Source organism: Leucoraja erinacea, chromosome 21 (assembly GCF_028641065.1).
Source record: "Leucoraja erinacea ecotype New England chromosome 21, Leri_hhj_1, whole genome shotgun sequence".
Lineage (NCBI taxonomy): Eukaryota > Metazoa > Chordata > Chondrichthyes > Rajiformes > Rajidae > Leucoraja > Leucoraja erinaceus.
This window is the reverse complement of record NC_073397.1, coordinates 12,758,105-12,773,220: the sequence shown is the minus strand read 5'-3', so window position 1 is coordinate 12,773,220 and position 15,116 is coordinate 12,758,105. Positions and strand designations below refer to the sequence as shown.

Sequence of the window (15,116 nt, the reverse complement as noted above, 5' to 3'; positions counted from 1 at the left end):
AGGAGATTTACTAGAATGTTGCCTGGGTTTCAGCAAATAAGTTACAGAGAAAGGTTGAATAAGTTAGGTCTTTATTCTCTGGAGCGCAGAAGGTTAAGGGGGGGACTTGATAGAGGTCTTTAAAATGATGAGATGGATAGACAGACTTGACGTGGACAAGTTTTTCCCATTGAGAGTAGGGAAGATTCAAACAAGAGGACATGACTTCAGAATTAAGGGACAGAAGTTTAGAGGTAACATGAGGGGGAACTTCTTTACTCAGAGAGTGGTAGCTGTGTGGAATGAGCTTCCAGTGGAAGTCGTGGAGGCAGGTTCGATTTTATAATTTAAAAATAAATTGGATAGGTATATGGATGGGAAAGGAATGGAGGGTTATGGTCTGAGTGCAGGTAAATGGGACTATGGGGAAATAATTGTTCGGCACGGACTTGTATGGCCGAGATGGCCTGTTTCCGTGCTGTAATTGTTATATGGTTATATGGTTATAAGAGAAGGAGTGAAATGTGGGTGGAAGGGAACAAGGAAAAGAGAGGGGTAAATAAAAGAAATGGGGGACTCTGGGATGGGAGATGAATCTACAAAGGTGATGTGGAAGCTAAACAAAGGAAATTGTTTGTTTAGTTGGGAGAGGGAATGCAGAACTGTAGGAACAGGGAAGGTACAAACAAAAGAGCTTGCTATTTCACCTAAATACTCCTTCCAATTTAGTGTTTGCACTGGATACTCACCATGTGGTCCCCTCTACATTGAAGAAATCAAATGCAGACTGGGTGACTGTTTTGCGTAACATCTTTGTGCCATTCACAAGGATGATCTTGAGCTTCCATCACCCATCTCTTGTATTCTCCATCTCATTCACACTCTGACCCATCTTTAGAGTCCTACCAGTCATATCCAACATAATCTCAATGAGAAAACCCATCTATCCAAATAGGCAACCCACAATTTTGGAGCTCTGTTCTAATTCAACAATTTCAGGTAACCACCTCACTCTCGCCGAAGATGTCCCTAGATATTTCAGTTTCAAGTCACATTTGTTTCTTTCCCCCACAGAATGTAAAACAGTGGAGTGCGAACCAGAGTTGTTAAAGTAACCAGAGACATTATATACTTCCTGTTCGCTCAACCCCTCTGCCTTTCAATTCATTAAGGCATGCTTGTTTTCTCATTGACCCTGTTTTTCTCCCCCCAGATATTGTCTAACCTGCCAAATGCTTCAGCAACTTTTACGGGGTTTTCTACCCAATATATCTAAGGCATTTTTATATCATATCCATTTCCTAAAGAAAAAAAATGTTCAGGAATAACTGAAGGAGTTTGACCAAAAATCAAGTTACGCTGTAATACAACAACAAGTTTGAGCATAATGTCTTTGAGATAGTAGAATATTCTCAAAATAGAAATTCTTGCCAAGCACTGCATATTGTTCAAACAGACTTAACAATCCAAGGTAATTTCCCCCATTAAATACACATGATTAATAAACACATGTTGACAATCATTACATCTTCATGGACAACTGGCATCTACTAAATTTCTAAAGAGATAATAAAAACATAATTTCATCTTGATCAATAGTTATTATTCCACTACATCCCATGACTGAATGATTTGTCATGTTTTGGTTTAAATTCAGACCTTAGTAGAGAGTGAAGTGCTTATTTTGTGGTACCACTGATAAAATGTTCCAATTTTTATAAATTACTACACCAAGTGGGACCTGTTGGGTCCCGTCCCCTCAACGCGCGGTTGCGTGGGGAGGGGGGGCGGCCTGCAGCGTCACACACACAATAACCCACCCCCCACACACTCTAACCACCCCCCCTTGATATTATATTAATATTATTCATTTGCTCCTTTTACCCCATCCCCACCCTATCCACTCATGCATAGCCCCCAACCCAGAGAGAGAGAGAGAGAGAGAGAGAGAGAGAGAGGGGAGGGGGGGGAGGGAGAGAGAGGGGGGGAGAGGGGGAAGAGGGGAAGATTGGGGGGGGGGGGAGAGAGGGGGGGGAGAGGGGGGGGAGAAAGAGGGGGGGGGGGGGGAGAGAAGGGGGGGGGAAAGAGAGGGGGGGGGGGGGGAGAAAGAGGGGGGGGGGGGAGAAAGAGGGGGGGAGAAAGAAAGAGGGGGGAGATAGAGAGGGAGGGGGAGGGAGAGAGAGATAGAGGGAGGGGGGAGAGAAAGAGGGATGGAGTGAGAAAGAGGGAGAGAATGATAGGGGGGAGAAAGAGGGGGGAGAGGAGAAAGGCCGGGGGAGAAAGGCCGGGGGAGAAAGGCCGGGGGAGAAAGGCCGGGGGAGAAAGGCCGGGGGAGAGAGGAGAGAGGAGGAGGAGGGGGGGGGGGGAGAAGGAGGACTCGTGCAACATAGCGCAGGCTGCACGAAGCAGATACAATGTGACGTCATCACGTCATCAGCCAATGCAAGGCGGATTTTTTTTCTAAGTTCTTTCAGATTTTTGAACATTTTGATTAATAACTCGAGATAAAAAGCATGAGTTTTTCAGGTAAGACCATTTGAGTCCACGGGATAAATCTCTACCAGAATATGTAAAAAATTTACCGTTAGAGTGTCGTTTTTTTGAGCAGATGTCAAGTCAAGTCAAGTCACATTTATTTATATAGCACATTTAAAAAACAACTCTCGTTGGCCAAAGTGCTTTACATTTGTTATAAGAATAGCACAACAAAACAGACTACATAGATATATTCATGTAGCCCTCACTCAGAGGACGGCAGGAAAGGCTTGGGAGTATAGATAAGTGTTTAGTCTCGACTTAAAAGAGTCGATGGAGGGGACAGTTCTGATGGGAAAGGGGATGCTGTTCCACAGTCTAGGGGCTGCAACCGCAAAGGCGCGGTCGCCCCTGAGCTTATGCCTAGACCGTGCCTAGATGTGATCACACACACACACACACACACACACACACACACACACACACACACACACACACACACACACACACACTTTTATAATTGTAGAGATACTCTTAACTGAAGGTCTGAGGTAACAAATAGTCACCATCCAAAGAAAGGTGGCAAGAGAAGAAAACAAACAGATTTTACACACGTCAAATATACCCTTTTCTCTGACAGATCAATTCACAACTCAACTGGCAGATGACCTCCAAATGAAACACTGCTTTCTTTTATGCCTTTTACTGAATTGAGGCCCAACTAGGTTTGTGGAACAGTGAAGTGATCACTGTGTTTTGTCACTCAGCATCACACCATTTTTTCTGTTATCCTCGTCAAAGAGAGAAAGTATTATTTCATCAGACTGGAGAAGGGTCTCAACCCTGACAAATCACCCATTCCTTCCCTCCAGAGATGCTGCCTGTCCCGCTGAGTTACTCCATTTTTTTGTGTCTATCTTCGGTTTAAACCAGCATCTGCAGTTCCTTCTTACACATTTAGCATACTCATTACACCTCAAACTGCCAACCTGTCGCTGCCTTTCAAGGAGATCAGCTTCTATCATTACATACCTTGAGCCCTGAGCATCAAAGGAAGAAAGTTTCCGTTTCCTTGAATCAGAATTCACCGGATCCAAAGTGTTTTCTCCAGGTCCACTCATCTTAAACACATATCAGCAACTGTGAAAAAAACAAAACTGAATTAGTAAAAACTCAGCTCAAATATTAATTATCCCCTGTTCAGAAAATGTCAATCTTTCTAAATTGTTTTAAAATAGATATTCACACCTTTTCAAATAAGCAGCAAGATAGTGTCGGTATCTAATGTGTCAGCATGATTAACGTTAATCAAAAATTAATGCCTTCAGAATCACGACTACACATAACTGGTTTCTGTGGAAACCTCTGCAGAAACAGTTAATACGTCATTTTCCATTCATGCAACATGTCATTTCCTTTCGATTTTAAAAGAAATAATTGGTTAACATTAAAGATGATAGTTATTTTTCCGATTGTTAATTAATTGGCAAACTAGTCTCATATGACATGAAATGTTTACTTTCAAACCATACTAGAACTAACCATACTTTACAACGAAATGCGAGTAAGAGAGTGCGGGAGAATGCATATATACCAAGCAAAATGACTCTGATTTTTGTTGATGCCATGAAATGCCCAAACTCATGGTCAGGGCAAACCATCGCATAAGACTGAGGGGAAAGTTACTGCCCTGTATTTGTTGAGGAGTTAATGCTGTTCCTAACAGCCAACCTACACTGTACAATTGACACTGGTGTAATGTTAGAAGCACTTCATATTAATCATGTTGAAAGTGCTCACACGTTATTAGAAAATACCAAATAAGAAACTGCTGAAGGAAAACAAAACTGTTAAATTGTCATATATATTGTTTCAAGGTTGCCAAAAGTCACAATTGACAGAGCTTGTTGAACCTGTGGTTTGATGTATTCTTCAGCATTGCACAAAATCAGCCAGAACACCATCTGCAAAGCTTTAGATACTGTTCTTTTTCTGAAGGTATCTCAACTTAACACCCGTTTCTCATTTTGCGGGCTTTCAAAGGAATAAGTGTTCATATGGCGCTGAAACAGAAATATTGGAGTTGCATTTGGCCTTAAGATGGTTTTGTTTTAGAAGTCGCAGAATCAATTTTCATTGTAGCAAACCACCAAGGCCAGCTGAACAAGTCAATGGCAACTCACTATAGTCAACACCAGACCACATTAAAGAACCATTTCATTTTCTCCACTATTCAAAGTATCTTTATTTCCCCCACAGGCATAGGTACTGTATTAAACAGATTTTTTAAAAATCAACTGAGTTTCTCCAGCATTTTTATGTTTTTAAAAAAAAATCAATGTGGGGCTAATTTATGGGGTTTTTTTTTCTGATTTGCTGGAAACAATTAATTTCACTCATTTTGCTGGGAGGGAACACCATGATAGTTAAGCAGAACTTCCTGTAAACAAGGGGCGGATGTTGAAGTTTTTTCCCCCTAAAGGTCTGACAAATTCTTTTAACCAAGTTAAGCTAGAATTAAAACCCTATTTCTAACTAATTTAAAATAAATTGCCCAGCATTTTTTTTTTGACAAATATCAAAACCCGATTGATTATTTCGTTATTGACGATATATAAACTGTTCTTAGAAAAAAATTGTCCTCACAGCAGAGCAATTTAAAGTTTTCTGGGCTCATCCTTTGTATGCGATCATAGGATATTCAAAAGTAAAATCCAAGAAGCCGTAGATCTTCCAAAATTAAAGTAAAATCCGTGTTTATTAATAAAAACTATTCCTCAGTATAGAGGCGTACTTGTGCAGCAATAGTTTAAATAGTAACTAGAGTGCTTGTACAATAAAGCTTAATAAGTAACGACATGGAGTTAAGAAAGCTCTTGCTCAATATACCTCTATTTGGTGACTGGCAACATTACATAGACGTTAACACAGTTTGTTTCAACTTCTAGAAACATTTTAATTAGGTCCTATAATCAAAATGACACATAATTCAAACATAACACAACTGGATTAAAAACTCCGGTTAATAGAAGAGCATTTCAGCAAGCACACATTTTAAGAGCAGGTGGCGATGTGGAATACTACAGAGGTCAATGCCTGGACTTTTGATATTTCTTATTTACATAAATGCCTTGGATGAAGTAACTAATTGCACATGCATCAGCATTGCAAACAGTATTGATGCAAAATGTGCAGTTAGTAGTGTATTTTTATATGAGACTTTGGATCAGCTTAGCAACTAATTAAATGGCAATTTTTAATTTTATACAAGCAATTGTGAAGCAAGAGATTCTGCGAGAAAAACAGCAACCAAAGTGCTTCAAGAGAAGAATATGAGAGTGACTAAGTAGTGAAAAAAGATTTCTTACCCACAATTGAAGGCCAATCCAGCCCCCCAGATTTCACAAGAACATATATGGGTGGGGAGAGGAGAGAAAGGAAGACTTGCTATTATTTACTCGGCCAGTACACAATCACATCCTTCCCTCACAGGTTTCATGTGACACAGTAAAGAGGACAGTTTCCCCATCAGTTAGCCATCCAATAGTTGCATACAAACATAGAAACATAGAAATTAGGAGGAGGCCATTCGGCCCTTCGAGCCTGCACCGCCATTCAATATGATCATGGCTGATCATCCAACTCGGTATCCCGTACCTGCCTTCTCTCCATACCCCCTGATCCCCTTAGCCAGAAGGGCCACATCTAACTCCCTCTTAAATATAGCCAATGAACTGGCCTCAACGACCCTCTGTGGCAGAGAGTTCCAGAGATTCACCACTCTCTGTGTGAAAAAAAAGTTCTTCTCATCTCGGTTTTAAAGGATTTCCCCCTTATCCTTAAGCTGCGTGACCCCTTGTCCTGGACTTCCCCAACATCGGGAACAATCTTCCTGCATCTAGCCTGTCCAACCCCTTAAGAATTTTGTAAGTTTCTATAAGATCCCCTCTCAATCTCCTAAATTCTAGAGAGTATAAACCAAGTCTATCCAGTCTTTCTTCATAAGACAGTCCTGACATCCCAGGAATCAGTCTCAAGATTCAAGATTCAATTTAATTGTCATTGGTGAACCTTCTCTGCACTCCCTCTATGGCAATAATGTCCTTCCTCAGATTTGGAGACCAAACAATGAATGCTGAAACTTCAGACATGGTTCAATCAGACTGCTCTTTATTGAAGTGTGCAGCGATACAAACAGCAGTCTGATTGAACCATGTCTGAAGTTTCGGCATTACTTCTGTGTTCTTTTATTCTATTGCTCGTGCTGTATATTCAAGCAGTCTTAATGCCTAAATGCATTGGAAAGGGTGAAAAGAACAGCAAGAATGATCACAGGAATCAAATGAAGTACAAGATTATAAAAAGACTGAACAAACATTTAAAAAATAAGGGACACCAATAAGGAAACTACGATATTTTCTAAAAATAATTCAGAATGCAATGAAGCAGAAGTCGATAAATGAATACAACTTCAAATTAATGAAATACAGATAAGACAAATTTTAAAGAAAGATTACTTAAGAGATAATAGCGTCGTATCATCTGCCAAATGAGATGCAGAGTGGAGGAGTTTAAGATGGTTAAAAAGTTGAAAAAGAACATAGAACATCAAAAAGTAAAGCACAGGAACATGCCCTTCAGACCCCCGTCAGATTATAATCTGAACAAAATGCCAAGATAAATTCATCTCATCAGCCTGCACTTGATCCATATAACTACATTCCCTGCATATCAAACAGTCTCTTAAACGCTACTAAGATTAAATGAATTTGCATGTCCTTGATTTTATAGTATGGTTTTTTTTTAATAACACCATGCTATGTTTTAAATTTCGACTGGGCAGATAGCTTTAAAATCAGCACAATAGCCATATCAAGGTCACCAAACTACTCCAGTTTATTTTTAGATAACAATATGATGCCATGCTCTTCATTTCAAGGCTTCTCTCAGTGATCAAGAGTCATTCAACAGGACCGATATGCAACCATAAGAATTACAGTCAGAACAGCTTGTATCACGTTAATACAAGATATGATTAGCTTCTATACATAAGCAGACTTGTTCAGTCAGAAGTGTCAAAAGGAAGATTTATCTTAGATTCCTCCGGAGATCCCCGACATCATAGAAGCCAGCTCTCAGCCAATTTAATTTATTCCATGTGATAAATCAAGGCAAGGCGGAGCAATGAAACTGCAAAGGCTGCTAGAGTAGAAAATATTTTAGCTGCAATAAAACCCACAATCCAGAACTTGCTGAGCCATCAGTTAAGCTGTTTGAGTAAAATTATAACACTGGCATTTCCAGACATATCCCCCCCCCCCCCCCCCCCCCCCCCCAAGCACTGTTTGGGATTCACCAGGGCCACCTCTTGGTACAAACGCCAATCATTTGACAATTACTTCTTTTGATATCCAAGCAGCATTGACCAAATGTGGCATCAAGGTGTCTGGGTAAAGCTAAAGCCAATGGGCATTGAGGGAAAAACAATACCTCACACAAAATGAAATGCTTGGATCATTGGAAGTCAATCAAGCATTTCTTGGGACATCAGTTAAAAATTTCTTAAGGCACGCAATGTCCTAAGCACAACCATCTTCAGCTTCTTCATCAATTACCTTTCTCCCGGCATAAGGTTCTGAAGTGTAGATAGTTGTTGATGATGTACAATTGCCAATTTGATTCACAATCCCTCAGCAAGTGAAACAACCCATACCTTGATTCTATAAGGCAAATTAATTGTAACATAATGAGAAGCCCTTTTGGCAAAACCAGGACAACCTTCAACTCTGGGCTGTTAAGTGGCAACAAACATCTGCTCCACACTAGTGCTGTAAAATGTACATCTGCAACTAATGATATTGAAAGCACCAACCCCTGACATTGAATTGCAAAGCTGTTGCAGAGTCCCTCCAACATCAACACTCTGGAAGTCACGATTGATATGAAACTCAAATGGACTAGCCACATGTCGAAAATGGGATATCTTACAGTGAATGGCTCGCCTGCCTACACACTTAAGCCTTTCAACCATCCACAAAACAAATGAGGAATATTCTTCATGTAGTGAAGCTACTATACTCAATGAGCTCAACAATAGCTAGGACAAAAAAGCTGCTTAATTGGCATGCCATTCATTTCCTCTGTCATTGGCACACAGTGGCTGCAGAGTAAAATGCAACGCAAATACGTTGCGAGCCCTCAAACTTGGTCATTACCACTAGGAAGGATAGAGGCAGTAGGGGCATGGAAACATTTCAGCCCACAAATTTCTAAGTCGCGCACTATTCCAATATGCGACTTAGAAATATGTTGCCGTACCTATATCCTGGAACAACCTATCGGAATCTAAATCAGATTGGTTTCTTCAAGGACAAGCCCTGCATAAGTAGTAACATTCTTTACTTCACCTCCCAAGATAATATCTGTAACCTTGTCAATGAATCCACAACAAAAAAATCCAAGGCCGGTTCAGATCATTCCAATGATATGTCCAAACTAACAATATAAATTTGTCTGTTGTCTCCAACAATATGCAGCAACAATGTTCCAAATATTCTTGATAATTGTTTCCCAATCTCTAGAAAACATAAATTTCTGCTTCACATTCATTATTTGCTGCCAATTCTCACTTGTACATGTCCCAGTCTCCTGTCTTTCATTGTACTCATTTCAAAATCCTTCCTCTGTAAATTCCTAATCTACAATTGTTATTACACTCTACTCCCTCCCCCCCTTCAAGCTAAAAGATAATGGTTGAAGTGTTTAATTGTCATATGCACCGGTAGCAACTGCAGCTTAACTGGCCCATAATGCAATCACACAGATAAATATACAATAGTACAATTATTAATAGTAGTAATACTAGGTAACCATAATAGTGTAAAACCACTTGCTGATCACTGTTTGCAACCTGCTGGACCTTCTTCCCGACAATAGTAGCAAAATGAGAGCATGGCCAGAACGGTGTAGGTCTTTGAAGACATTGGCTGGCTTTTTGAGGAAACGCCTCCTACAGATCCCTTTATAGAGATTATTAAATTGATGAGATAAGTATCTGCGATGAACCAGGCAATGTTGTCACTTCATGTAACCTCCCTCATTTCTAGGCATTCGAGTTGCAGAATCCGCTGTGATGCAACCAGTCAGTATGCTTTCTACCTTATACCTTCATGAGAGTATTTGTTAACATACCAAATCTCCTCAATCTTCCAAGGAATCAGAGGTGTGATGGACTTTTTTTGCAATTGCATCAATGTGCTGGGCCCAGGACAAATCTTTAAAGATTTGCACACCCAGGAACTTGAAGTTATTAATTCTCTATCCCATCATCTTGATGATGTAGACATGTTTGTGAGTCCCCTATGTTCCCCTTCCTTAACTCAATCAACTCTTTGGTCTTGCTAATATTGAGAGCAAGATTGTTGTTCTTCCATCATTCAGATGGTCAATCTCCCTCCTGTACTCCACACAATGGTGGTATCATCAGTGAATTTAAAGATAGCATTGGAGCCATATCTGGCGAGGTGAGCCTTGAGGTGCTCCTGTGTTGGTAAGAGGATGAATTGTCGCCAATTCCTACTGATTGTAGTCATTCGACGAGAAAGTCGAGGATCCAATTACATCCGGACAGGCAGAGACCTAGTTCTCAAAGTCTGATAGTTTTGGAGGGGACAATGGTGTTGAAAGCCGAGCTGAAGTAGATGAATGACAGCCTGATAAGTACTCCTATGATCCAAGTGGTCTTGTGCAAAATGGAGACCCAGTATGATCATATCCACTGATGATCTATTGTGGTGGCAGGTGAATTGTTGTCCGTCTCGGTCCAAAATAAGGCTGGAGTTGGTAAAGCATCATAACCAACGTCACACAGCACTTTATCACCATGAACATTAGTGTCACTGGTCAGTTGTCATTGAGGTATGTCACCTTACTCTTCTTGGGCACCGCCATTATTGATGTCCTTTTAAAGCAGGTGGGATCCTCAGACCTCAGTAATGAGAGTTGAAGATGTTTACCAGACAGTTGGTATGCGCAGGTTTTAAGAACATGGCCAGGTACACACACCATCAGGGCCGAATGTTTTCTGAGAATTCCTCAGGATCTTCTGATATCAGCTTCAGAAACTGGGATTATATTGTCATTCACATCCAATTGAAGCAATGGTGATATTTTCCATACAGTGTAATATGGTAGTTCAGAAGGGAAAAAGTATAACAGTTATGAAAATACAAATTACAAATGTAGATAATGCATGTTCAGTAGTTTAAAAGATGCGGCTTACAATCACAGTCTCGGTTTAGGAGGTGCAATTATTTTCCAGATTCAGTTCATTTAATTTTTCTGTTGATCAAGTTCCTGATCCACTTAGGCTGTCACGAGCTCAACTCCCCAGTCAACCTGGCAGCATAATTTTGAAGACACGCCAAGACAGTGTACCGATGCACTAAATCACTGTGCAATACAACACTAGAATACAGGTTTTATGCTCAGAATTCTCCACATGACAAGTTCCTATCTTCCATGTAAGAATGAGGAAGACATCAATGAGAGTGGTTTGGCAACTTGCCGGAGGAAGAGAGAAGAAAGCAAGTATCCATGAGTTTCCATAATTCAGTTTAGGGAGAGGAATGGTAAATGCACAACATAATATTTTATGACAAATGAAAGATGACATATTTAATAACTTAAAGTAGCTCAAATTAATTTTTGCATTCTTAATATTTATATTTTCAAATTATGCAACTGCACAAGTGTGGCACATGAATGCAGCACAACTATATATCAAAGCAAAAAAACATATCTCACAATTATTCCACACTGGTTTCCAGCATTTAGTACAGAAGTCAGAGACATACCAACCGCATAGAAACAGCAAAGTAATTTCATGTCCCGATGGTGGTGGGCATTTTGAGAAAGGTTTCCAAGTCTAATATCAGCAGAAAGCCATACTTGAGCATCAGTCTCCCAACGCCTGGGACTGACACACTGCAAGTCAGGGCAATAAAACATTACTATAAAAAACTGAGTATTAATGATTAATGAGGAAACTTCAATCTCTGACCCAAAGTTTGGATCTAAACCAAAGGTTAAAGAAAAAATTCCATCCTGGCCTTTAATCTTTAATATAATTCCTAATTGGAACAAATCTGAAAGACTATTAATATTTGACCAAGAGGACATTTTCAGTATAAGGCATCTAATTAGCTTTTGAAAATTATAATCCAGGTATTGTTTTAATGCAAAACTGAACTGATATTAAATGAAAGTTTAACATTTTACAAAAACAATACAGCACATGAGTTAACAGCGCAGGTGTAAAAGAACAATGTTACGCAACAACAGAATGATCGTTCATGGAAACCACTAATTGGAAATGCTGCAAACAAGCAAACTTATAACCGCTGTGCTAATATTTCCCCCCCATTCTTCCTAAGAAACTATCAAGAACTACGTAGAAATTTACATGCTGGAAATGCAGTGTTTTGGGGACACATTAATATGAACTGTTAGGGAATTCAAAACTTAATTCAAAGTTTAATTCATCTTCAGCCCATAAATTGTGGCAAGGTTCTATTCATTGACAAGATTGTATACAGCAATTACAACACCAGCTTCAACGCTGACATAATTTAAAAAAATATTGCAGATAAAAAGATATGCACTTTTTCCACACAAAGGGTAGTGGGTGTATGGAACAAGCTGTCAAAGGGGTACAGTGCCCTCCATAATGTTTGGGACGAAGACCCATCATTTATTTATTTGCCTCTGTACTCTACAACTTGAGATTTGTAATAGAAAAGAATCACACGTGGTTAATGTGCACATTGTCAGATTTTATTAGAGGGTATTTTTATACATTTTGGTTTCACCATGCAGAAATTACAGCTGTGTTTATACATAGTCTCCCCCATTTCAGGGCACCATAATGTTCGGGACACATGGCTTCACAGGCGTTTGTAATTGCTCAGGTGTGTTTAATTGCCTCCTTACTGCAGGTATAAGAGAGCTCTCAGCACATAGTCTTTCCTCCAGTCTTTCTATCACCTTTGAAAACTTTTATTGCTGTTTATCAACATGAGGACCAAAGTTGTGCCAATGAAAGACAAATAACCCATTTTGAGACTGAGAAACAAGAATAAAATTATTAGAGACCTCAGCCAAACATTAGGCTTCCCAAAATCAACTATTTGGAACATCATTAAGAAGAAAGAGAGCACTGGTGTGCTTACTAATCGCAAAGGGACTGGCAGGCCAAGGAAGACCTCCACAGCTGATGACAGAAGAATTCTCTCTATAATAGAGAAAAATCCCAAACATCTGTCCGACAGATCAGAAATACGCTTCAGGAGTGGATTTGTCAATGATGACTGTCCGCAGAAGACATCATGAACAGAAATACAGAGGCTACGCTGCAAGATGTAAACCACTAGTTAGCCGCAAAAATAGGATGGCCAGGTTACAGTTTGCCAAGAAGTACTTAAAAGAGCAACCACAGTTCTGGAAAAAGGTCTTGTGGACAGATGAGATGAAGATTAACTTATATCAGAGTGATGGCAAAAGCAAAGTATGGAGGAGAAAAGGAACTGCCCAAGATTCAAAGCATACCACCTCGTCTGTGAAACACAGTGGTGGGGGTGTTATGGCTTGGGCATGTATGGCTGCTGAAGGTACTGGCTCACTTATCTTCATTGATGATACAACTGCTGATGGTAGTAGCATAATGAATTCTGAAGCGCATAGACACATCCTATCTGCTCAAATCAAACAAATGCTTCAAAACTCATTCTCCAGCCAGACAATGATCCCAAACATACTGCTAAAGCAACAAAGGAGTTATTCAAAGCTAAACAATGGTTCATTCTTGAGTGGCCAAGTCAATCACCCGAACTGAACCCAATGTCTTCTATATGCTGAAGAGAAAAACTGAAGGGGACTTGCCCCCTAAGCAAGCATTTGTTTTTAAGATGGCTGTAATACAGGCCTGGCAGAGCATCACCAGAGAAGACGCCCAGCAACTGCTGACGTCCATGAATCGCAGACTTCAAGCAGTCATTGAATGCACAGGATATGCAACAAAATACTAAACATGACTACTTACATTTACATGACATTGCTGCGTCCCAAACATTATGGTGCCCTGAATCCGGTAGGCGGCGCGACTCTCGTCAGCAGCGGCCTCTGCAGCCCGTCCGCGTTTTTATTATTTTCTGTCTATGTTTTTATGTAGTTTTTGTTATTTTTATGTTGGGGGGGGGTGTGTGTGTGGGGGGGTGGGGGTGGGGGGTGGGAGGGAGGGAGGGGGAAACTTTTAAATCTCTCTCTGCACGGGAGACCCGACCTTTTCTTGTCGGGTTTCCGTTATCGTTGGGGCTGCAACGAGGAGCGGCCTCCAACAGGAAGAGACCGGGGACTCTGGTGCCGACGACTCACCGTCACCGTCGCGGGGCTGGCCGAGTCCGGAGCGGGTGGAGCGGTGGAGGAGCGCTGCTGCTGCTGCTGGCCCGACCTCCGGAGATTCGGAGGCTTCAACTGCAGGTCTGGTGGACGGCGGCACCGGGAGCCCGCGGGTCCCTGGAGGGAGACCGCTTTTCAGGGCTCTCGCAACGGCGACTTCTCCCGCCCGAGTTGCGGGGTCGAAGAGCTCCTGGAGCGGGGCCTGACATCACTGCCCCGCGCGGCTTGGAATGGCTGCGGGACTCTGCGAGCGCACGCCGGGGGCTCTAACACCAAGACCCGGTGTGCGACCTCGCACCACCCGGCGTGGCTTTAATGGCCGCGGGACAATTGCCATCGCCAGCCGGGGGCTTTGACTTTGACTCTGACATCGGGGGGGGGGGGGAAAGTGCAGTGGAGAGATAAGTTTTTTTGGCCTTCCATCACAGCGATGTGATGGATGTTTATGTAAATTATGTTGTGTCTTGGGTCTATTTGTTTGTAATGTATGGCTGCAGAAACGGCATTTTGTTTGGACCTCAAGGGGTCCAAATGACAATTAAATTGTATCTTGTATCTTGTATCTTGTATCCTGTAACAGGGGGACTATTATAAACACTGCTGTAATTTCTACATGGTGAAACCAAAATGTATAAAAATACCCTTTATTATAATCTGACAATGTGCACTTTAACCACATGATTTTTCCTAGTACAAATCTCACATTGTGGAGTACAGAGGCAAATAAATAAATGATGGGTCTTTGTCCCAAACATTATGGAGGGTACTGGAGTTGAGGCAGGGATTATCCCAACATTTAAGAAACAGTTAGACAGGTACATGGATAGGACAGGTTTAGAGTGATATGGACCAAATGCGAGAGGTGGGACTAGCTGGGAAATGTTGGCCGGTGTGGGCAAGTTGGGCTGAAGGGCGTGTTTCCACACTGTGTCACTATGAGATAATGACAGTCTTCTAAAGCTTGGTGAAAGCGAAACATTTTTAGAAGCAACTTTGACAATAGGTTTGAATTCAGCAGAATTGCTGAATTTGGAAAGGACAAAGCTAAAGACATATTTGTCAGGAGCAGGGCAAAGGAACTGAGGACTGCACAAACAACTAAAGAAGATTGTGGAAACTTTAAAATAAAATATTAAAAAATGTGCATGTAGCAATCACATGCCATTTTTGTATTTACTGCATATTTTTTTATCAAATTACTGCAAGGT

At 41.0% G+C, this 15,116-nt stretch overlaps 1 protein-coding gene across 5 annotated transcripts in view; it reads right to left on the bottom strand.

The window, feature by feature from the left end:
- The window catches only part of LOC129707261 (nuclear receptor coactivator 3-like), a 196,160-nt gene that overhangs the window by 48,137 nt on the left and 132,907 nt on the right, over positions 1-15,116 (bottom strand). For all 5 annotated transcript variants that reach the window (XM_055652168.1, XM_055652169.1, XM_055652172.1 and 2 more), the window contains one exon: positions 3,487-3,594. In XM_055652168.1, the coding sequence (XP_055508143.1) occupies positions 3,487-3,575 (89 nt within the window). In that variant the 5' untranslated portion in view covers positions 3,576-3,594. The remainder of the gene's footprint in view (positions 1-3,486; positions 3,595-15,116) is intronic.